Raw genomic sequence first — 23560 nt, 5'->3', positions numbered from 1 at the left:
TTGTTGTATGATGCTGGTGGCCCAGTGGTACCAGCTGTGAGGTAGGTCACTGTTTCAGCCTTGCCAGCCTTACTCAGTGTTTGTGTCCTCAAAGACTGGGTCACACCAGAGGCTATGCCATGGCTCTCTACCTGGAGAGCACTCTGCAGCTAACTACACTAGTACACAGAGGTCTGGAAAGCTCCATATTGCAGAGCTCAGTGCTGAAAGGTCACATTCCAGGTTAGCCTTGCCACCTTCAGATGCTTACTCACTAACTGAGTCTTCAGAGACTGGATCACAGTTTAGGCTAACCCCACCACTTTTCAGTCCAGTAGGTCTGGGTAGGCCGATCTGGATAACTGATGTGTAGAGACTTTCTCATGCAGCATTTATGAAGTCATGATTGAAGTCACCAAAGAAATAATATCGAAAGTGTACAGAGTATCTTGATTGAAGAAAATGTAAATATAAAATATATAGTTAGAGTTTTTTTTTTGTAGAGCTAAGGAAGAGACGTCCAACCTCCTAGGGCAGGGGTCTGCAACCTTTAAGACATAAAGAGCCACTTGAACCCATTTCCGAGAGGGAAAAAAAGACTGGGAGCCGCAAAACCATTGCAACATTTAAAACAAATCCGACACTGCATATATTGCAAAAAACGCTCTGGTCATGAAGGGGGTTTAAGGGCCCAGTAAGCAAAGGGTTGATCAGGGCCACAGTGTATCGTCATAATCACAATCATAGCCTTAGGTCAGTGGTGGGCAACCTTTTTTTTCGACTGAGCCAAATCTCGCCAAAACCACGATTGAAATTTATTTTGAGAGAAACATTTTTAAAACTGAAAATACATCCCCCATATAGTAATTCATCCCCCATAGTAATTCATCCCCCATAGTAATTCATCCCCCATATAGTAATTCATCCCTCATATAGTAATTCATCCCCCATAGTAATTCATCCCCCCTATAGTAATTCATCCCCCATATAGTAATTCATCCCCCATAGTAATTCATCCCCCCTATAGTAATTCATCCCCCCTATAGTAATTCATCCCCCATATAGTAATTCATCCCCGTAGTAATTCATCCCCCATAGTAATTCATCCCCCCTATAGTAATTCATCCCCCCTATAGTAATTCATCCCCCATATAGTAATTCATCCCCCCTATAGTAATTCATCCCCCCTATAGTAATTCATCCCCCATAGTAATTCATCCCCCATAGTAATTCATCCCCCCTATAGTAATTCATCCCCCATAGTTATTCATCCCCCATAGTAATTCATCCCCCATATAGTAATTCATCCCCCATATAGTAATTCATCCCCCATAGTAATTCATCCCCCATATAGTAATTCATCCCTCATATAGTAATTCATCCCCCATAGTAATTCATCCCCCCTATAGTAATTCATCCCCCATATAGTAATTCATCCCCCCTATAGTAATTCATCCCCCCTATAGTAATTCATCCCCCGTAGTAATTCATCCCCCCTATAGTAATTCATCCCCCCTATAGTAATTCATCCCCCATAGTAATTCATTCCCCATATTGTGTGAATTCACTTACCTTTGCTCCGCGCGTTCCTCTCGCTGGGTTCCCGCGCCGTTCTGGTCTTCAGGTTGGACTGTGAGAGGAGAGGAGTTCGTCACGCTGCCCCGCCTACATCCGGGCTGCCCCGCCTACATCCTGACAGCCAATGTTTGCCAGCGGGCGCCCGGCACACAGAAGATCTACATTAAAAGAGCCGCGGCTTGCCGACCCTATTGCCTGTCACCTGGTGGGCAGTGGGCTCCGGAGCCGCAGGAAAGGTGAAAAAGAGCCACATGCGGCTCCGGAGCCGCGGGTTGCCGACACCCGTCCTAGGGCATTAGTAAAAAACTAAGGCATGTCAGTCAGATTACTAATTTTCTGTGTCTCAAAGGATGATAAAGTAATAAATACAGCATTTGCTTCTTTATGCATAATATGCAGTATAATAATTAGCGTTGTGAGCACCAGCATTTAACCTAACAGGGTGCAGTTAGAACGTTTGTATTTGTGTTCAGAGCATGACCATAGTGTGTAGATCACAGAATTCAGTGTGTATTTATGTACTGTATATGTCTACTTAAAGAGTTTATGTAGACAAATACAGTAGTACATTCACCATGTTGTCACTGCAATTAAATCCCTGTTGATTGTTTATTGCTGTCTAATTGGCCCTTCAAACATGCTATAGCCTAAGTAAAGTCTCAATACTCCTTTAGAGAATACAGTATGCATAGAGTAATATACAGTGCTCAAAAAAATTAAAGGAACACTTTGAAAACACGTCAGATCTCAATGGGGAAAAATACCATGCTGGATATCTATACTGATATGGACTCCATAATGTGTTAGGAACGTAAGGATGCCCCATCGTTTGATGGAAATGAAAATGATCAACCTACAGAGGACTGAATTCAAAGACAGCCTGAAAATCAAAGTGACAAAATGATGCAGCATGCTGGTCCAGTTTGTTTAAATTTCATTGCAGCAACTTAAAATGTTACTCAGTAGTTTGTATGGCCCCCACGTGCTTGTATGCATGCTTAACAACATTGGGACATGCCCCTAATGAAAAGACTGATGGTGTCCTGGGGTATTTCCTCCCAGATCTGGACCAGGGCATCACTGAGCTCCTGGACATTCAAACCAGTGGCCTGCTGGAGGCCATTTTGTAGGGCTCTGGCAGTGCTCATCCTGTTCCTCCTTGCACAAAGGAGCAGATACTGCTGATTGGTAAAGGACCTTCTACGGCCTTTTCCAGCTCTCTTAGAGTAACCACCTGTCTCCTGGAATCTACTCCATGTTCTTGAGACTGTGCTGGCAGACACAGCAAACCATCTGGCGATGGCACATATTGATGTGCCATCCTGGAGGAGTTGGACTGCCTATGCAACCTCTGTGGGTCCAGGTATCGCCTCATGCTACCAGTAGTGACAATGACCCTAGCCAAATGAAAAACTAGTGAAAAATAGTCAGAAAAGATGAGTGGTGAAAAAATGTCAGTGGTCTGCACCTGTAAAACCATTCCTGTTTTGGGGGTCGTTTCATTGTTGCCCATCTAGTGCATCTGTTGTTAATTTCATTAGCATCAAAGCAGCTGAAACTGATTAACAACCCCCTCTGCTACTTAACATTCCAGATCAATATCCCAGGAGTTTAATTGACTTGATGCTATACTCTGATTAAAAAGTGTTCTTTTAATTTTTTTGAGCAGTGTAGTATTTTGTGTTCTGTGCCTTCAGCAACTTTAGATCTACCTGGGGAACTTGAGTTTTTCATCCAGTCATCGCTGTATTGCACCAGTTCTCCCCTCTTTTCTCTGTAATCTGGTGATCTTCAAATGCACCAGCTGTTGATGTAATACCTTGCAACACTCAGGAAATCTGTTGTGAAAAAAATTTCTATAGATTTCTTAGAGCCACCAATGCAATTGACACCTGTTTAGATAGGTGATGAATGCTGAGAGAGGGAAGGTAAACACAGCCTTCAGCAAGTACACTCCTACTGCCCATGTATGTATGTGTGATTATTCAGCAGGAATTACACAGAACTCAGATTAAGGTAAATTGACTGAACTTGTTGACTACAGATTAGTTTCTGTTTATGGTTTATTTCGCTAAGGGGAAATGCTTTGAGTGCCAAAGCTTCTGCGAATAGAGTCTTTGGTTATGGACATCTGGTCCTGCTGCACTGGTATAAAAGTAATCTGTCATTCATACAAAAGCAGATAACAGCAGGTGCAAATCTCAACTTCATCTCTGACATTAGTGACTAGCCCTGCCCTGCCTGTTCCCCTGCTGTTCTATCAATGTAATGGTATAGGAAGTCAGGAGGATGTGGAGCCAAGCAGCATGTCACAAGTTAGCCTGCAGTTTATTGTTGGTGTATTCTTACCTCCTTGTTGCAGTGCTGTTCCTGATCCATTTCACATGTGTGTTTGTCTGTGCTCACCTATGGGCGTTGTCTGCTGTTCTCTGGGTTTTATTTCCTTCCCTTCCATCACTTCCTGGCCCGCCTCCTTGTTTGCATGCCTATATAAGACATGCTCAGTCTAGGCCACTTTGCCTGAGCAACTTCCTAGTTGTCTGAGCTCCTGTGTGTTGCTATTGCCTGTATCCTGCATTGACTACTTGTGTACCGACCCCAGCTTCGTTTTCTGACTGTGCTTGTTTTCTGCCTGTCCTGACCTCGGCTAGTCTATCGTATTTCCATTTGTCTCTTCCCATTGCACTCTGCTCCTGCGAGCGGTCTCCTCATCCTCAGCTGGGCGTACCTAGGGGCCGTGACCTGGTCCCAGCTTGCTGCAAGTCCATCCCCACCATCAGGGGCTCTGGTGAAGAAGCAGGCTGGGGCTTTGACTCCACACCCTGGGGAACCCCAAGTTGAGTATCTACAAGGGCTCACTACCATAGGTTCGTGACACAGCAACTTCCTGGATGAATTGGAAACTGACATATGTAGGGCTTCTAAGTACTTTATGATATTTGAAATGTCATCTATTAACTGCCCCCCTATCCATTTTGACAGGAATGCAGTGTATGCGTGCCCCAGATTTGTTCCTACAGAACTTCAGTAGGTTATCAGACACAGTCAGCTGGATTACCATATGGCTAGCCATGGCTGTAAGGCATGACACCTTTATGTGTCCCAGGAATTCTGGAAATTCACAAATGGTTCAAACAGATATGCTGTTTCTTGCAGTAAGCAAAGAGGAAAAATCTTTCCAAGGTTCTAAACCTTTTCTATTGTTTCTAACTGAGCTAGTTAGATTTCCGAGATAACCTATCAAGGGAAAAACTGAAATAGTTTTGGGTCAGTTTTTTTTTTTTTTTACTTTTTCAAGCGTATACGTTTTTAAACTGTTTTCTATCTCTTTTTTAGTTAAATAGATATAGGATTCACAGAGCAGTGTGGGTTAGCTAAAGAGACAGTACAGCAAAAGTAGCTCCCTTTTAGGCACAATCTAGTTCACTAAATGTTCATGCTTAGATTTCCCATAAGATACGTATCACAAGGCAACGGGACAAGAAAAAGGAGCCAAGTGCTCCACTAACTGGCTGAATAAAATTCTATTAAATTTCTCACATGCAACCTGGGGGGACCTGCTTATATGCAAATTAACTCCTATTATAATCAAGATAAACATAATATGTTGTTTGTGCCTACCCTGGTGTAGATGTACATGGCCACTTAAGTATCAACTAACCTAGAACAGCTCCACCACCCTCTGCTTTTAGGATTCAGTGGACCAAAAAAACAGCTCTCCTTCAATGTTCTGCTGTATTTAACTGCTTTGCTAAGCACAGTATGAAATATTTAAAAAGAGATATATCCTACTCAGATTGTGTGCACTGCTGCATACATAACAGCCAAGCACACGTCTACAGTGCATATTAACTCTAAAGGTGAACAGCGTGGAGGGATATTTTAGGTCAGTGCATTAATGCCTGAGTGGTCGTGAATGTCTAACCTTAAAATCATTTTTTGTAAGTGATGACTATGCGTCTGTCCTCCCTCACCATTACTTCATTATAAATTGAACCTGCAGCAAAAGGAGGTAGCAGGTTTGGGGTTTTTTTTACTTCTCTTTACTCTTTAATAATGAGAAGGTCTGAAACAGAAGTGGCTGCTATTCTTTCAATTTGTATTTTAAGTTGCAGCGATCTATACATTTACAATCTTTTGTTCAGTCACAATTTATTGTAATTATACAGTAAAAAGGTATGATTTTCAGTAACCCACAACAACAGATAAAACAGCTCTAGTTATGATCAGATTTGAGAAATCCAGTTTGGTGGAAGGGATGAGCTGAAAATATTTGTCATATTTATAAAAACAGTAGTTGTGAATCTGATTAAAAATCAGATCAAATAAAAGAAAAACTAAAAACTCAGGAAATTACATAAAATTAGTTGATTTGCAGCAAGTAGGCCAGTAGCATTCCTCTGCTTCCTGCTATATAAATAAAACTAATTAAGCAGCTTTTTGTATGATGTAACCCTTCCAGATAGAACCTGCTACAACAACCTAGTGACCTCCCAGTTTTGGTAGGAAATATGTGCAATTTGGTTTATTCAAATATTTGTTTTTATGTCAATTACAAGTTAGTTTTCAAATACATTTATTCATTTTATCTTTTGGAAAGAAGTACATATCTGAAATGATATATAATTTCATATCTTCTTTGATATATTGTTTTTTTCCTGCAGATGACCATTATGATGAAGAAGAGAAGCAATGCTACTACAACCTCAATAATGTCAATTTCTGTGAGAATGTTCTTACTGTAAATGTCACTAAGCAAGAATGCTGCTGTACTCTTGGAGCTGCTTGGGGAGACACCTGTGAGATGTTCCCTTGTCCAGTCCTAGGTTCTGGTATGTATATAAATTACACATACAGTGGGGATTGAAAGTTTGGGCACCCCAGCTAAAAATTTGTATTAATGTGCATAAAGAAGCCAAGAAAAGATGGAAAAATCTCCAAAAGGCATCAAATTACAGATTAGACATTCTTATAATATGTCAACAAAAGTTAGATTTTATTTCCATCATTTACACTTTCAAAATAACAGAAAACCAAAAAATGGCGTCTGCAAAAGTTTGGGCACCCTGCAGAGTTAATATCTTGTACTGCCCCCTTTGGCAAGTATCACAGCTTGTAAATGCTTTTTGTAGCCAGCCAAGAGTCTTTCAATTCTTGTTTGAGGTATCTTTGCCCATTCTTCCTTACAAAAGTCTTCCAGTTCTTTGAGATTTCTGGGCTGTCTGTCACGCACTGCTCTTTTAAGGTCTATGCATAGATTTTCAATTATGTTGAGGTCAGGAGATTGTGAAGGCCATGGCAAAACCTTCAGTTTATGCCTCTTGATTTAATCCCCCGTGGATTTCGAGGTGTGTTTAGGATCATTATCCATTTGTAGAAGCCATCCTCTCTTTAACTTCAGCTTTTTCACAGATGGCATCAAGTTACCATCCAAAATTTGCTGAAATTTTATTGAATCCTTTTTCCCTTCTACTCGTGAGATGTTCCCTGTGCAACACAACCCCAAAGCATGATTGATCCAACCCCATGCTTAACAGTTGGACAGAGGTTCTTTTCATTAAATTCTGTGCCCCTTCTTCTCCAAACGTACCTTTGCTCATTCCGGCCAAAAAGTTCAATTTTAACCTCATCGGTCCACAGAACTTGTTTCCAAAATGCAAAATTCAAACGATGATTTTTGTGGTGAGGACGTAGAAGAGGTTTTCTTCTGATGACTCTTCCATGAAGACCATATTTGTACAAGTATCTCTTTATAGTGGAATAGTGTACCACAACTCCAGTGTCTGCCAGAACTTTCTGGAGGGATCGTGCAGTCAAACGTGAGTTTTGAATTGTTTTTCTCACAATCCTGCGAGCTGTTCTGTCTGATATTTTTCTTGGTCTTCCAGATCTTGCTTTAACTTCCACTGTTCCTGATGACTGCCATTTCTTAATTACATTCCGAACAGAGGATATTGACATCTGAAAACGCTTTGCTATCTTCTTATAGCCTTCTCCAGCTTTGTGAGCGTCAACTATTTGCAGTTTCAGTTTTCTAGACAACTGCTTAGAAGAACCCATGGTGCTGATTGTTGGGGCAAGGTCAGATGAGTCTGGGCATTTAAAACCTTTGAGATTGACATCACCTGGTCTTCCCAGACGATGATTGAGAACAATCCATGACACTGGCAGGTCTCAGCTTGGCAAAGGGGGCAGTGCATGCTATAAATTCTGCAGGGTGCCCAAACTTTCGATCCCCACTGTATAAAGTCACAAATCACCCCCATAACGTACTCTAAAATGGCTTGCATGTTCGCCCATTCATTCATTCAATAATATATGTACCTGTACTTGATAAGGGAAAACTGAGGATAAAGCATTTTATCAAGCATCAATAACATATACATAAGCATAGGCACAACCTTATTTATTTATTTATTTATATAGAACAACCTTCTTTTTTGTTTCTTTGATTTTTTTCAGATGAATATGCATTACTGTGCCCTGAAGGGAAAGGATATGTCCCATCAAAGGAGTCACTCTATGAGGGCAACGGCTTGACCTATGAAGGTTAGACTATTTGAGCCTGTTTTTCCAAAACTGGTACAGAAAAAACTTGTGCAATGCTGCAGTTCTATAGTAAATACTTAGGTCAAATCTATTAAATGCATGCATTCTATTGGTTGCTTAAAGTAGAAGCTCGATATTGGCTCCAGCTTTCTTTAATATAGTTTCTTGTTTAAGCATGGCAAATGTTGTTAAGATTTCAGTTATTGAAAGGAAAGCTCAATTGCAGCCTGGAATTGGGGTATGTGTATGCATTATTATTAAATTTACATATTTGTCTACCCACATGGAAGAAATATATATTTGAAATATTTTTTAAAAATATTCTTCCCAATTATATTGACATATATTTGAAATGCTACAATTTTGGCCATATTCAATATACTGCATGTTGAAATGTGTTTTTATTACAAAATATATGAAAAATATTTTTAAAAATACATTTTAAATATACTGCATGTCTTTAAAAATACAAATCTATTTTTTTGGAATGCATTTACAAATATATGTAAAAATATATGTTAAAATTACTTTTTTATAAGTTAAAACAAATCTGAAGAATATATTAAAAAAATATATATCTTCTTTTAATTTTTTAACATATATTTTTACATTTATTTGTAAATTAATTCCAAAAATGTAGATTTGTATTTTTAGACATACAGTATGTTTGAAATGTATTTTTAAAAATATTTTTCATATATTTTGTAATAAAAAGCACATTTCAACATGCAGTATGTATGTATATATATATATATATATATATATATATATATATATATAATTTGAAATATATTGAATATGGCCAGAATTGTAGCATTTAAAATATATGTCAATATATTTGGGAAGAATATTTTTAAAATATATTTCAAATGTATTTTGCTTCCATATGGGTAACACTGACATGTTGAACAGTTCACCATTCATGTCATTCCCTTCCCATTTTAGATTGCACTGTAATATCCCACCTACTGTCAGTAAAAAGCACTCAAATACTTACAACATACACATTTCAGAAATGGGCAGTATATTAGTATTTTTTGGAATGTGTAATAAAACTGAAAGTGAAAGAACCAATATGTGTATGTCCCAGGATTGGTGCTGTTTATGATTAGAACTAGAACCACACTATACATTATAGCATTGACAAGGCACAGTGGTTTCCACATGGATCTGCAATTATTTGCATCCAACACTTCTCCTATTAATACATAGTATTTAATGAGTGATATCTATTTCTATAATTTATTTTAAATCCAGACTGGCACTTCTGTTGAAGATGGTTTATATTATTGTATTTTTTTTTAAATTTTTGTCCATAGCTCTAGCATAAAGATATCAATCTTCACAATATATTTACCTTTTTTTTAATGTATCTGTGACTTTCAGATGCTGATGAGTGTATATTATTTGGAAAAGAAATATGCAAAAATGGCTTCTGCTTAAACACTGAGGCAAGCTATGAGTGCTATTGCAAACAAGGCACATATTATGATCCTGTGAAGCTTCAGTGTTTTGGTAAGTCAAATGTGTATCTAGTAGCTATCATTTTGTGTAAATCATGATGTTTTAGTCTTTTTCCACAATTATCCTCAATAGCTATCCCTCGAACAATGTGCTGGCTCTAGTTAGGATTTAGAGATAAATGCTACTGGGTAATTGGGACTGGGCAAAACATTTTTTTTGTTTTGCTTTAAACAGTGGCCATGAAAGAGAAACAAAGTTAGAATGGTGTCTAAGCTTTACCTAACACCAGAATGAGTAGTTTTCTTTGTGTAGTCTTTCTCAAGTCGTTCTGAGGATGCATGAATGGACTGTAGATCTTTACATTAAAGTCCTTCTAACTCAATCTTCATTAGACTGTGAGATGCTAGAATAGGAATCCTTGATGTAGTCTATACATTGACTTAGAGCTTAAACCAAATTATTTTTGCAGGAAAATATTAAGTATTCTGTTTTCAACCTTGATTTGTTTACCTGTTGGTAATCAGCTATATGGTAAATTCTACCACATTTATTGCTGTTGCAGTTAACAGGTCTTCATTTTACACATAGAAAATCCACAAGCAATGCTTCACCTATAACAGCAGTTTCCAGTTATGTATCAGTGAATATGGCTTGCTTTCTGGCTGTTCTTTGTGAGATTTTATGGAAAACATTGATTAATACCTTCACGCCTAAGGGTAAAACAAATCTTAAAGCCTAAAGCCTGTACATATCATCACAACTACTTTGTGCATCCAATTCCATTACACCTTTTTTTCAGGACAAATTGGGCTTTCATTTGGTGGTAAATGGTACTGGATATACCCTGATTTTGTTTTAATTATCAAAGGAAAACTGACCCAAAATAGTAAAAAAAAAACCTTTTTTTCATTTAATTGTATATTTCTTGCTACTACCATAACCAACCACCAAGGAACAACAAAAAAATTCTGCCAAAAAAAAAAAACCTGACCCTGACCTTGACCCAAACACTAACCCTGGCACTGACCTAGATCAAACCTTGATCTAGGTATTTTTATTTATTTTATTTTTTTATTACTAATTTTATTTATTAATTGTTGGCAAACACCCTTTTTTTTCTCTCTGAAAGGACAGAAAGATACAATGTATCTCTCCCCTCATTCAGAGAGAGACAAGAAGGAGGGGGGGGGGGGGGGTGAGCTTCACAGTGACTGATCACTGTGATAGCCAATCAGAGATTTTCACAGCAATCAGGTGACCTGGAATCGGGAGTTCCGGGTTCCAATCATTAGAACGGGACCCAGGGCTCTCACCAACATCCCGGTCTTTGTGCTGGGTTCACTCTGGTATGCAAATTAGCGGCCCCATGGAAAAAAGCCCAGTCCAGTGGGCCACTGATTTACGTACACTCGGCGCCAAGGGGTTAAAGTCTACCTACGGCAAGAGGGATTAGATTGCTTGTCAGTTTTTATTGCTGTCTGTGCCCCCATTTAGGAGATTCACCCTCTCTATTTGTCCTGTTTACCATTATCATTGAAAGTGAAATTAAAAGAAAATCCCACATTTTGGGTTGTACCCCGAAACATAATATAGGGGAAATCTTTCAATGGGGATACTAGTTCTAGTGACCTGAGGGTTCCCAAGGAATTCCCTTAATTTGCAGGGATTTCCTCTCACTTCCTGTTTGACAGATGGCAAAAAAATCCTGCCAGGGGTTATAACCCTCTCTTACTCTATCCAAAATAAAAAAAAATGTTTTGCTTATAGTTCTACTTATTCACATTATTGATTTATTGATTATTCACATTATTTTTTTTTAAAGAACATGATGACCCATGGTAAAATATTCTTGGATTTCCATAAATCAGAGTGACTTGGAAATGTGAACAGTTTTATTAATGATGGTGAATTGCTCACACCAGTGAAATTCACTTGCAGGTCCTTTTTGGAATTCCTTCCTAGGGAAGTGTGATTATCCAGTTAATTTGTGTAACCTAACAGCACACTTTCTCCATAAAATGACCTTCTTCTGTCTTCAAATGTAGACCACTTGCTAATCCATCTGCAAGTCTCAAAGAGAGTTTTGCTAGGTAAGCAGAACATGCCTTAAACCTAGCAAAGTATCAGAGAGCAAGAAGTCGTTTAAAGCCACAACAAAGGAATCCCATGGCTTATTCTCCCCTTTATAACTATATCAAATTTCAAAGCCTGATCTAATTATTTACCAAGCATTCAAATACAGCTACTTTGCACAACTATTTATTGCTACTGATTTACTGCTGACTGTGCCCCACGGAAATGAGTTGCCGAGAAATACTTCCATTTCAGATAACAGTAGCTCATAAGAATTACAAATAACATCTGTGCTGTTAATACATTTGTGATTCCTATCTACTGTAGATAACAATGAGTGTGATGACCCAAGCAGTTGCATTGATGGTCAATGTATCAACACGGATGGATCCTACAGCTGTTTCTGCACACGTCCGATGGTTCTGGATGCTACAGGAAAAAGGTGTATCAGACCACTGGATGTAATTGGTAAGTTACTAAGAGTTGTACAGAGTGACCTATAGTCATTGTTTACTAGAAAACTAGGGAACTATTCTGAAAGAACATTAGCAAATAGAGGTTCATGTTGAACAAACGGTGGCTGCCTACCTTGTGGACAAGGAAGCAAGTGGCTATTTTTCCCAGTTGTGTTTTTTTATTAATTGCCATTAGGCAAGATATATTACCAAATAAATCCAATGCTGCTCATCTAAAGATGAAAATGACACATTGAGACTGCATTCAGCAGACATGACCTTGCTGTCTATTTTTCATTCATATGTAACTCTTGTACTTTGGATTACTCCCACGCCAACAACTGCCATGATTCCAATAACCTGGTGTTTTAGGAACATAAAGGTAATTTGTTATATGAGAACCATTGAGGCTGCCATTGCTGAACTCTCAGAAAATGCTTGTTGCTGTCATATGAATCCTCTTACTGCACCATTTTAAGATGCAGAATAAAAAATAAAGAAATTAAGACTTTCGACATTTGGCTGGCTTTTTTCATCTTTATACTTGTTCTGAGTTAGTAACTCAGGAAGTGTTGAAACCATTGGTACAGTACAATAGCCAACATTTTCAGAAGAAAGTTAACAATGGGTGTGTGTATAAAGTATATATCAGTGTTCCCAATCAGACATTGCAGCCTCAATGACCTTCACGTAAGCAGAAGCTTTGTGCATTGGGGGGGTTCAGGAAGTATGTATCATAGAAAATAGCATGTAGCATGCAGTGGTCAGTAATATGTAATTTACAATACAGCATAGAAAATGCAGAAAACATGATTATATAATGTACAACTTATAACTATGTAACATCAACATTTTGAGTGCAGTGATGATGTAACATACAGTACAACAAAGAACATAGCATGCAGGAGTTAGTAGTGTGTAACGTAAACCATAGCATCTGGGATGCAGGGGACAGGAATATGTAGCATACAAAATAATGTATAGTGAAGTTGTCTTTAGTGTATAATGTACAAAATAATGTTTCAATTGCAGGGATCGGAAATATGTAATGCATTACCCCTTATATTGGCAGTCCGTGGGGTACAAAAAAATCTTTCTTACATTGCTGATCCGTAGAAGGAAGAATGCTCACTTACATTGGTATTTAGTGACTAAAACAAAACTAAATACCACAATGTGCCGCGCTTCACTTAAAAGTAAATGATATGTGTATCAAATTGCTAATGTTTCTAATGCAAATCCAAATAAATTAAATAAAATTAAATGAATCAACCAATATGTGCATCCAATTGTTACTAATTATAATGCATATCAAAATAAATGAAAAGGTGAATCAACCAATAACAATTTCCAACAGCAATGTCCATCTGATTGTAAAAAAACAGTTAAAAGAAAGGTCCGTATATGGATTTCTTCAAACATGCATAATTCACGTTTAAAGTATAATAACCCGTGCTTCTTAAAACATATTTTGTGCGAAAAACTTGCATGAACGTGCTCCACCACCGGTTGTGCTCTCACCTCAAATATATGACCAAACCGTTAAGTAAGGTCATATAACGCTTGTGTCCCTTTAAATGGACCAGAATGTGGATGGGATGGTATCCTGCTGTTTGGAGTCCTTCTCCACTCAAACGATATGCTCCCCTTTCACTGTGGTTAATATAGAGGAATGAATCAAATCATAGTGTATTATCCTTTATAAACCGTTTTATCAATAGAAGTTATGCATTCACATATACACTGTATATAAACCGCTTTGCGCACAAAATGTGTCCTCCAGATTTTTTTCCTAGGTAAAAATCCTGAAATTGCCAGCTGGTGTCAGTGTGGAACTAGCATCGTGATGTCAAAGCCCCTCCGCTGGGCTCGATGGTTCCACACTGACACCAGCAGGCAATTTCAGGATTTTCACATAGGAAAAAAATGTGGTATTTAGTTTTGTTTTGGCACACGTGTTAGGTGCAGGCGATTCACAATTAGCACTTGGTAGGATTTATCATTCACATAGCAGCTCACACTTTTTTAGCAAAAAATGCCTACTTTTATTGGGGGTCATTGGAGAAGTGCCACCTTCCATTGATGGTCAGTGGGTTAGTTACCTAAAGTAAAATGGATAGTGAGTAATTCTAAAGCTGGAACTGTACAGGCAATGCTGGGTGGGCCTGGCATGACTAGGACTATCTGAGGACTCTACAATCCTCTAATAATCCAGGCTGACCCCACCTCTTTCATTAGAAGTCAGTTGAGAAGTGCACCGTTATATTTCCTTTAGTGCTTTAGCATAACTGGCGTGAACTGTTCTATGCCATGTCTCAAGCTGCTGAGCAACATTAGTGTTGAAAGTAGGCAGGTACACAAGTTAGGGGGTAAATCACTACACCCAGGACAACCTGCATGTCTGTAGGCATTGCAAACTAGGTTTAGGCCTTACAACCACTCATATATGGGATGGGGATCCTCCACAATCCTAACTTGCTCAAAATGGATTAAAAAAGTTCAGCTTCTCAGCTTACTCTTAATTAGTTTCCTTCAAAGCTGTAATTAAAAACAAACAGTCTAAATATTCATACAGGAGATGAAAAGAGAAGCAGCAGGATCAAATAGCTGAATAAGTTCTTGTAGCATGAAAGAGTCATCATTATTGGGAACCATTTGCCTGTGATAGCTGGAATGATTTTAAGACCTACGAAACGATTTGAATAAAACATTTTTGCGATGATTGTGGAGTGTTCCTTTTAATTATCTCTATGGATAATTAAGGGTAATACAGTTGTGACCAAAATTATTCAACCCCCACTGAAATTGAGTGTTTTGGCCAGTTTGACATTGCTTTTGATCATTCAGTCATCTTGCTTACATTTACATTAAAGAGGCACTTGTAGGTCAGACAAATATAACATAACAGTTATAATGAAATAACCACAAATGTCTTTTCTGTGCTCACAGCATTATCAGTTTTATTCAACCCCCAAGTGACATTCAATCTTAGTACTTAGTACAGCATCCTTTTACAGTTATAACAGCTTTTAAACGTGAAGCATAGCTTGACACAAGTGTCTTGCAGCGATCTACGGGTATCTTCGCCCATTCTTCATGGGCAAAGGCCTCCAGTTCAGTCACATTCTTAGGCTTGCGCACTGCAACTGCTTTCTTTAAGTCCCACCAGAGGTTCTCAATCGGATTTAAGTCTGGTGACTGCGATGGCCACTCCAAAATGTTCCAGCCTTTCCTCTGCAACCATGCTCTAGTGGACTTGGAGGTATGCTTGGGATCATTGTCCTGTTGAAAGGTCCAACGTCTCCCAAGCCTCAGGTGTGTGACGGACTGCATCACGTTTCCATCCAATATCTCCTGGTACTGAAGAGAATTCATGGTACCTTGCACACGCTGAAGCTTCCCTGTACCTGCAGAAGCAAAACAGCCCCAAAGCATGATTGACCCTCCACCATGCTTCACAGTAGGCAAGGTGTTCTTTTCATCATAGGCCTTGTTCTTCCTCCTCCAAACATAGCGTTGATCCATGGGCCCAAACAGTTCTAATTTTGTTTCATCAGTCCACAGAACACTATCCCACAACTTTTGTGGTTTGTCCACATGGCTTTTGGCATACTGCAGTCGACTCTTCTTATTCTTTGGAGACAGCAAGGGGGTACGCCTGGGAGTTCTGGCACGGAGGCCTTCATTACGCAGTGTGCGTCTTATTGTCTGGGCTGAAACTTCTGTACCCACATCTGACAAATCTTTTCTCAGTTCCTCAGCAGTCACACGGGGACTTCTCTCCACTCTACGCTTCAGGTAGCGCACAGCAGTCGAAGTCAGCATCTTCTTTCTGCCACGACCAGGTAGCGTTTCAACAGTGCCCTTTGCCTTGAATTTGCGAATGATGCTTCCTAAGGTGTCTCTTGGTATGTTTAACATCTTTGCAATCTTCTTATAGCCATTGCCCTTCCTGTGAAGAGAAATCACCTCTTCTCTTGTCTTCCTGGACCATTCTCTTGCCTTCACCATGTTTGTAACCACACCAGTAAATGTCTAGAAGGAGCTGAGTATCACAGTCATTTTAAAGCTGCCTAATTGGTGCTTATTATGCTTGATTGCTGCTCGGTGACATCCACAGGTGTTTTCAATACCTGATGGAAAGCACCTGTATGAACCTCTGTTCTTCAGAGTGGTAGTCTTTAAGGGGTTGAATAATTGTGGCAATGAAGAAACCACATAAGAACCATTTACTACTGTATTACATAAACAATTGATGTCATTTTAGTTGCATTTGGGTAGTTACAACGTCCTTGTAGGATTTGATTCTGAATACAATTCCAAATGTACACTATAGTCCCTAAACCCCTTTACAGCATTGGGGGTTGAATAATTTTGGTCACAACTGTATGTATTTAGAAATGACTGGTTCAGATACATCTACTTCAAGCTGTTTTCTTTCTGAGACATTCCCTTTAAAAATCATTGATTCCTTGTAAAGGATAGCTCTGTGTTAGGAACATATCAGGCAGAGGTGGGCTGAATTTAAAGCAATAGCTTAATGCCATTTCACCCTAGCAAAGGGTTAATTCCCTATAAGCTATCCTGAGGCAGACCCTGCTTTCTTGTTCTTAGTTTGTGGCTATAGCTGGGTCTGTGTTAGGTAGCTGCGGCATGAGGAGGCTGTTAACACAACACAAATACTTGGCTGTGTGGGGATGCCATTATGATGGTAAAGTAATGAATTATTGCCCTGAAGGCAACCAACTGCTGCCTCCTCTGTGCATAATGTTTGTTTTTACTGAATATTCAGTTATCCTTTAAAATACACCTGTCATCACACAAATATGCAGACTGTCATTGCTAAGACTAAGACTTGTGGGTCGCAAACCCAAAACAATTTAGGTAAGTGAAAAAGAAAATGTTTGTCATGTTATTAGCATGACAGCTAGACTACTAGCATTTACAGAAATAGTAACATCTGTACTTCTTTCATGACAGGTTTTAAAGAAGATAAAGTAGGCTTGACATAAATTGTGTTGCCCTTTAGGCCACTCTGTGACTTTAGACCTTTAAGGTTCACAGATCAGTATAACGCATACATTGTATGCGTTATATGAAAAATTATATATATTCCTGTATAACTGTTACCTGTTCTAATGTAATGTTATTGCCCTAAAAACAGGAATAGTGAGATCTTAATACATCAAAGGATAACATGCTGTCCCACTAAATTATGTTCACCCTAGGCACTGGCCTACATATGTCAGCTTATTAAGGTATTGTCTATAAAGATGATCTACTTTTATGGTTGGTGTTTTACACTGATATGGGCCATTTTACCACAACATTCTTTTTATTCAGTGGTTCATTGCATGTTTAGGTAATGCCACACAATTTGATTTTTCACAGAACCTACAGAAGAAACAGATGTGTTCCAAGACGTATGCTGGCAGGACCTTAGTGAAGACTATGTGTGCAGCCGGCCCTTGGTTGGAAGGCAGACTACTTACACAGAATGCTGCTGTTTATATGGGGAAGCATGGGGCATGCAGTGCGCTCTTTGCCCAATGAAGGACTCAGGTGAGCTGTTAATATTAATGACTTGGATGTAGATGTAGGTGCTCTGACATAGACAGCTTTTTGAACATTTTCTCCCACTTTGCCAGAGCAAAGCCTATTAATCTCACAGAAGCTTGCAGATACCTGTACACACTTTTTTTGAAAAAACAAAAAACACTTAAGTGCCTATTCACACCTATGCATTGCTGTAACATACCTGTCTGTGTGCAATGCATTGGGGTGCCACTATGCCATTCATGCACATGATTCTGTTGTGATTTCAAACACCATAGCAATACTTTTCTTACCTATAATAATCCATTTGTTTTTAAACTATGGAGAGAGGCAGGACAGGTGTGCCGATGGTGTTTGCCTTACCTTCCCCTCTCTGTAGATTGAAGATAAACAGTTTATCAAAAGGAAAACAGGGTTATCAGTGTCCCTTTCAAGGCGTTTTGCTCAGCATGGTCTGTAGTTACTTCATAGTCATGGCGTTATGACCTGAGCTGTTTTCTGTCATCTATTGTCTATGAGTACCTTTACTGAAAAGTTGTTGCCCTTTGTGGCTATTTAAAAAGTTCCATTTGGAACAAGTATATAAAAACCTTTTTTTCTATAGAATGTGTAATTTGCAGTACAATGGTTTGATCTCAGAAAGTTGCAGTCTATTAAAGAGCACACCTATTCATGATTTACTGAGGTCTATGGTGAATAGCTCCTTTTTGAAGTGGTTTAAGTGTATGCATTGGCTTTCAAATAAGCTTTCACACCTTGAAGCCATAGGATCATACATATATATCCTGGACTTACTCCAGCACTCAATAGACATTGGTAATATTTACTGTTTCCATAATACCTAATCTTGGTTTCAGCTTGAGAGATTTATATGATAGGTTTCAGACAAGAGCGTAATGTCTGTGCAGTGAAGGATAATTTGTCTTTCTGAAACGTGGAGATAAAACCCGGAAAGTGTTTACTTAGACAAAAGTGTACAGTAGCAATGTTGAAATAGAAAACCTCAGGTTTCTCAAAATGGTCACACTCCCTCCTAACCAGTTCATTTCCCAAGAGTGTGCTGATGCAGCTCCCAGACATGAGGAAGGATGCGTGGCTGTCTGAACAAAGTTACAGCCATCTGGAAAACAGGCTATAAATTGTCTTTTTTTCAGGGTCTTGCCTCAAAATTAGTTCTGCTGTAAATTTACCTTTTCATTCCTAATGGAAGAATAGCCGTGGGGCTTTTGTTGCTTTTTCCATTCCAACTGAAAATATTATCAGTCTTTAGGAGTCTTGTTTTGCTACTAGAAGATCTATAGCAATGACGTTGACTGTAAAAAGTGGAGGAAAGGAAAAATATTGTTGTGAATCTGGTTTTAGAGTTCAGAGGATTGGTAGGCAAATGTGCCTAATATGACAATCTCAGTGTCTGCAGGCACAGCTCCTGCCTTTGTTGTACAAATTCTTCTGTGTACCCAGTGGAAATCTACACAATCACTTTGTTCACCATGAATGGTTAGAAGCAACTCTATACACATTAGAGGGTTGCCTGACCTGGGCAAAAAGGGACAAGGTGTGGGTCTCTCATCGAATACCTACAAGAATTTTATTTTTAGCAGCTAACACAGTGATTACTCTTCTCTCCTTCCAAAATCATATTCCACCAATGTTTTGGTACTTATTCTTAAATAAGTTACCCTCCAAGGTGGTTGGCAGATGGAGCTACCTCTTCCTGTGATGTGTCCTTCTTGTCACTTTACCCTTTTAGCCAGTCTATTCCATATTAGCAGAAAGGGTTCAACTGACATGACACTCTTGTTGGAAACCAAGATTCTTGGGACTCTTTTACACACGCAAAAAGGTACGGTTGCTAAATTTACATGAGCATAAAGTCATCGTGGATTTTTTTTCTGTTGAAAATGCTAGACCCAACTTTGCTTTAAATTGAACTCAAATGTTGAATTAAGTAAAATTAATGTTAAGAATTTTGCTAAATAAAGAGTATAAAAGTGATGAGATAGAAAATATTCCCCCAGGGACATTCCAGTTTAATAACACGCCAACAGCCCTCCCCCAGTCTCTGCTGAAAAGACGGATGAACCTGTCTGAGCCCTCATCCTTGCCTTTAACAAAATTCAGATGAGAAAATGTCTAAGCTTTTGCTTATATTAACAATACTGAAGAATATTTGGAGCATAATTTTCTCCAAGAAAGATTTAACTACTTAAGGACTTTGGAGCAATTTTCTTTCACTCACATTTTAACATCTCAAATTTTAGATTCAATTACTGAACACCCCCAAAAATATAATTTTAAGCAGAGGCTTTGTAAAATAAATAGATGGCAGTTGCAATTATTTATGTTACATGATATTTGTGCAAATGTTTATCAAATCAATATTGTTTTGGAAAAAATGCAGTTAGTGAATTTTTTTGTACACAAACACAAAAAAACACCTATTTTTCGGTAAAATACAAAGATAGGTTTGTGTCAACCAAAGATTTGTCAAGACCTGATATTGTGCATGCCCATGTACTGGTGAAAAACTATGGTACCCTAAACTGTCTATAGAGAACACTTTAAAAGCCATAAATTTAGAGTTGACAGTGAAGGATGACCCTAGAATAATCACTCTCGCTCCGAAGTTCGCAGCAATGTATAACGTGTGGTGCAGGCATTGGTTTTTTTGCACGCAGACACACCCAACCCATGGCTGCTTTTGTTTGGGTTTTTTGTTATTTCATTGTTTTAAATTTTTTTTCTCAATTAGGTTTATTGCTAACAAGCCCCCTATGTGATAGCATAATGGAAGTAACAGGTCCTCTTTATAGAGACATCAGGGATCTATCAGATGCATGTATAGTCTCATACAAGTTCTCAGGTAGTGCTAAAGTCACCCAGATCACTTGTTCATGAAAGCCAATTGCCAGCTGAAGAATACCAATACCAAGATCACGGCTGCTGCAACAAAAAAGCATCTCCTTTAATTGTTTTTTTACAAACCAACCATAATATATTTGTTACTCTGGAGGTGTTTTACCATTTGTTTCATTTTGATATAGGGATGTGCAAATCATATGCCTGGGACATGCAGTTCTGGGCACCGGGCAGGTGTTCTTTTTTAACATTTAGCCCTGCTGCAGGCAAGTAGCAGGGTTTGCTTTCTGCGGTATGATTTTCATGTCCATTTTCAGTGTCCTTTTTCATGTCCGTTTTCAGTGTGATTATCAAAGGTAGTTGTTCAGCAGTTCACGTGTGATTCAAATCTGTCTTCCAGTCATTTCTATGCAAAACCAACTCTGAATCATATCCTATGTAAATTGTTATCTCATAATGCCACTATGCTCTTTGCTGTGCGAGCTTGGAATGTATTGCTCCAAACTCACACATGCCCCTTTTTAAGACCAAATTAAAATCACACCGCATAGATGTGAACATCCTTCATAGAAAACATCCGTAAAGATTCGCATCAGTGTGAACCAGGACTAAGGCTCCATTCACAAGTGGGCATTTTGGTATCACAGTTGGGATCACGATCTCAAAATGCACTACAATCACAAAATGCAGGTTCAGGTGCCATTATTTTCAATGGAACCTAAAACACAGTATGGTGTTGTCGCGATTGTTGTGTGATTTATCGTGTGGCAAATCACATCGCATGAAGCTTGTTACCAAAAAGGAGCAGGAGTTTCTTTTGGGTGATAAGCTTCACGCGGTGTGATTTGCCGCACAATAAATCAATCAACGATCGCAGCGAAACCACACCACGTTTTAGGTGCCATTGAAAATAATGGCAACAGAACCTGCATTTTGCAATTGTAGTGTGTTTTGAGATTGCAAGCAGAATTGTAGAGACTCTGCCGCATTCCAAAAACGCCCAGGTGTGAATGGAGCCTCATGGAATGGACACTGGAGCTTGATTTGGCTAGTCAGCATGCGCTTGAACTGAGCACCCAAGTACTTCTGTGTGCTAGGGTAACCCAAAGAAATAAAGTTTTGTTTTTTCTTCTCATTGGAGCTGGCGCCTCATTTACTTGCTCAGCAGATGGCGCATTTAAAAAGAGCAAAGCAGAAATTCTGTCACCTTGATCTTCACAGTTTAGTCAGACCTCTGAAAACCATTAAATGAATATCTTACTTTTGTGGCTAGTGGTTAATGCCATAATTACCATCTTCTCTGTTTGCTCCTAAACTCTTAGTTTGCAGATGCCACAAAATATCCTCTATGTATACATGCCTTACCATAGTAAAATATGGAATGACTCACTTCTCGGTAAACTGTAAATCCTGGAAGAAAAAGATGCTTACATTGTGTAACACAAAAGTAGTGGTTGATTTCGCCAGATGCTTCTTATGTTTGTGTATGTAGGTTTTCTGTAACTCAAGACATGAAATATTTAGTAGCAGTGAATTGAAAACAACCAGACTTGCTTGGTTATTCTTGAATAAAGGACAGGCATTACCTCTCTAAGCCTGCATTGACACTGGTGGGTTTGGCCACAGCATAGGTGTAAGCATGGTTTATTTGTGTTTTTCATGCATTTTTAGCCATGGTCCCATTGGCTTCTATTAGGTTGCGCATTTTTGCTGAGTTTTCTAAAAGTGCTTCAAAAGTCCTGTATGCCACATCTTTGGTGCACTTTCAGAAAATTCCGCAAAAACATGTGAGCTAATAGAAGTCATTGGGATCACGGCTAAAGACTCGTGTAAAATGCACAAAAGCTGCGCATGGACCCGCACAACGGCTGCACGACCGCGCATCTGTGTGTGTAAGTGGCAGTTCACCTAATATCAGGTAATTCTCATACTGTTCAGGAAGTGTGTTTGACTCCAAGCACTTACTGAACACTAACCCTGCACTATTGGGGCAAGACAGTGACAACCAACATGAAGTTCAAGGAACAAGGAATACAAACACTTTAAAGATTTTAAAACTTGTGGCTACCCAAGATGGAAATAAAACCAGACTGATAGACTGAAGGGAAAAGCAAAACACTGAACTCCAGTGATGAGCGAGTGGGACTCGCGAGTGCCCCCATGAGAGCCAGGAGCGCCGGTGGAGGACCTGAGAAGAGGAGGATCGGGGTTGCTCTTTGCAATTCTATTGCACAGAGCAGGTATGTATAAACATGTTTGTTATTTTTTTGTTTTGTTTTTTTTTAATTTTTCCTTTACACCCACTTTAAAGCAGTAGTAAACCACATCAAAAAAAAAAAAGAGAAGTCCCCTGCACATTATGTAAAACTGACCTTAAAACAAGCTGTAGATGCTTCCATCTTTGCCCAGTCTTCCTTCCATGTTCGTGAGCTCCGGCCATGTGACTGGCATGCGCACAGGAGTCTCGGGACACGGCATAGTGCACTGAAGGAACGGTACAGGTATGACGTTCCTTCAGAGCGCATTCACCGACTCTGCATGTTTAGGAGATATTAATTTTACCTACAGGTATGCTTTATTATAAGCTTACTTGTAGCTAAAAATTAACAAAGTGGCTATACTACCGCTTTTTTTACCACAAAAAGATGCAATGCATAAACATGGCAATGTGGTCCAATAATGTAAAAATTACATAGACCTATACTTTGAAAAACAAGAGAACGGGCCAAGATTCAGTAGCCTACATACAGCTATATGACAAGGGATATTTTCTAGGGCACTTTTTGGGCACCCAACTCATATGCATAACATTATGGTAATTTTATTATAATGAGTTGATTACCCATAAAGGTTTAAAGCTGCGGAATTTCCTATCATCAGATGACTTCAGTAAGCCACTTGCAGAGATGGTAAAATATTGAAAAAGTAAATTGCAAAGTCACTTGTTTACAATTAAAACAATTAAATATGTTTTGTGTAATCAAATGTGCTGATCTTTTTAAGCAGATAGACATACATTTCACAAGTTTACATTCTCTGACTATCAA

The 23560-nt window shown here is 38.8% G+C and overlaps 1 protein-coding gene across 6 annotated transcripts in view; it reads left to right on the top strand.

Moving 5' to 3' along the window:
- The window catches only part of LTBP1 (latent transforming growth factor beta binding protein 1), a 496680-nt gene that overhangs the window by 462337 nt on the left and 10783 nt on the right, over positions 1–23560 (top strand). For all 6 annotated transcript variants that reach the window (XM_089690181.1, XM_089690179.1, XM_089690180.1 and 3 more), the window contains 5 exons: positions 6222–6389; positions 8020–8106; positions 9493–9621; positions 11971–12111; positions 17490–17660. In XM_089690181.1, the coding sequence (XP_089546307.1) occupies positions 6222–6389; positions 8020–8106; positions 9493–9621; positions 11971–12111; positions 17490–17660 (696 nt within the window). The remainder of the gene's footprint in view (positions 1–6221; positions 6390–8019; positions 8107–9492; positions 9622–11970; positions 12112–17489; positions 17661–23560) is intronic.

The sequence above is a fragment of the Staurois parvus genome, unplaced genomic scaffold (assembly GCF_062004578.1).
Source record: "Staurois parvus isolate SC_StPar_1 unplaced genomic scaffold, SC_StPar_1.0 ptg000520l, whole genome shotgun sequence".
In the NCBI taxonomy this organism is placed as follows: Eukaryota; Metazoa; Chordata; class Amphibia; order Anura; family Ranidae; genus Staurois; species Staurois parvus.
This window is presented reverse-complemented; position numbering and strand designations above follow the sequence as displayed.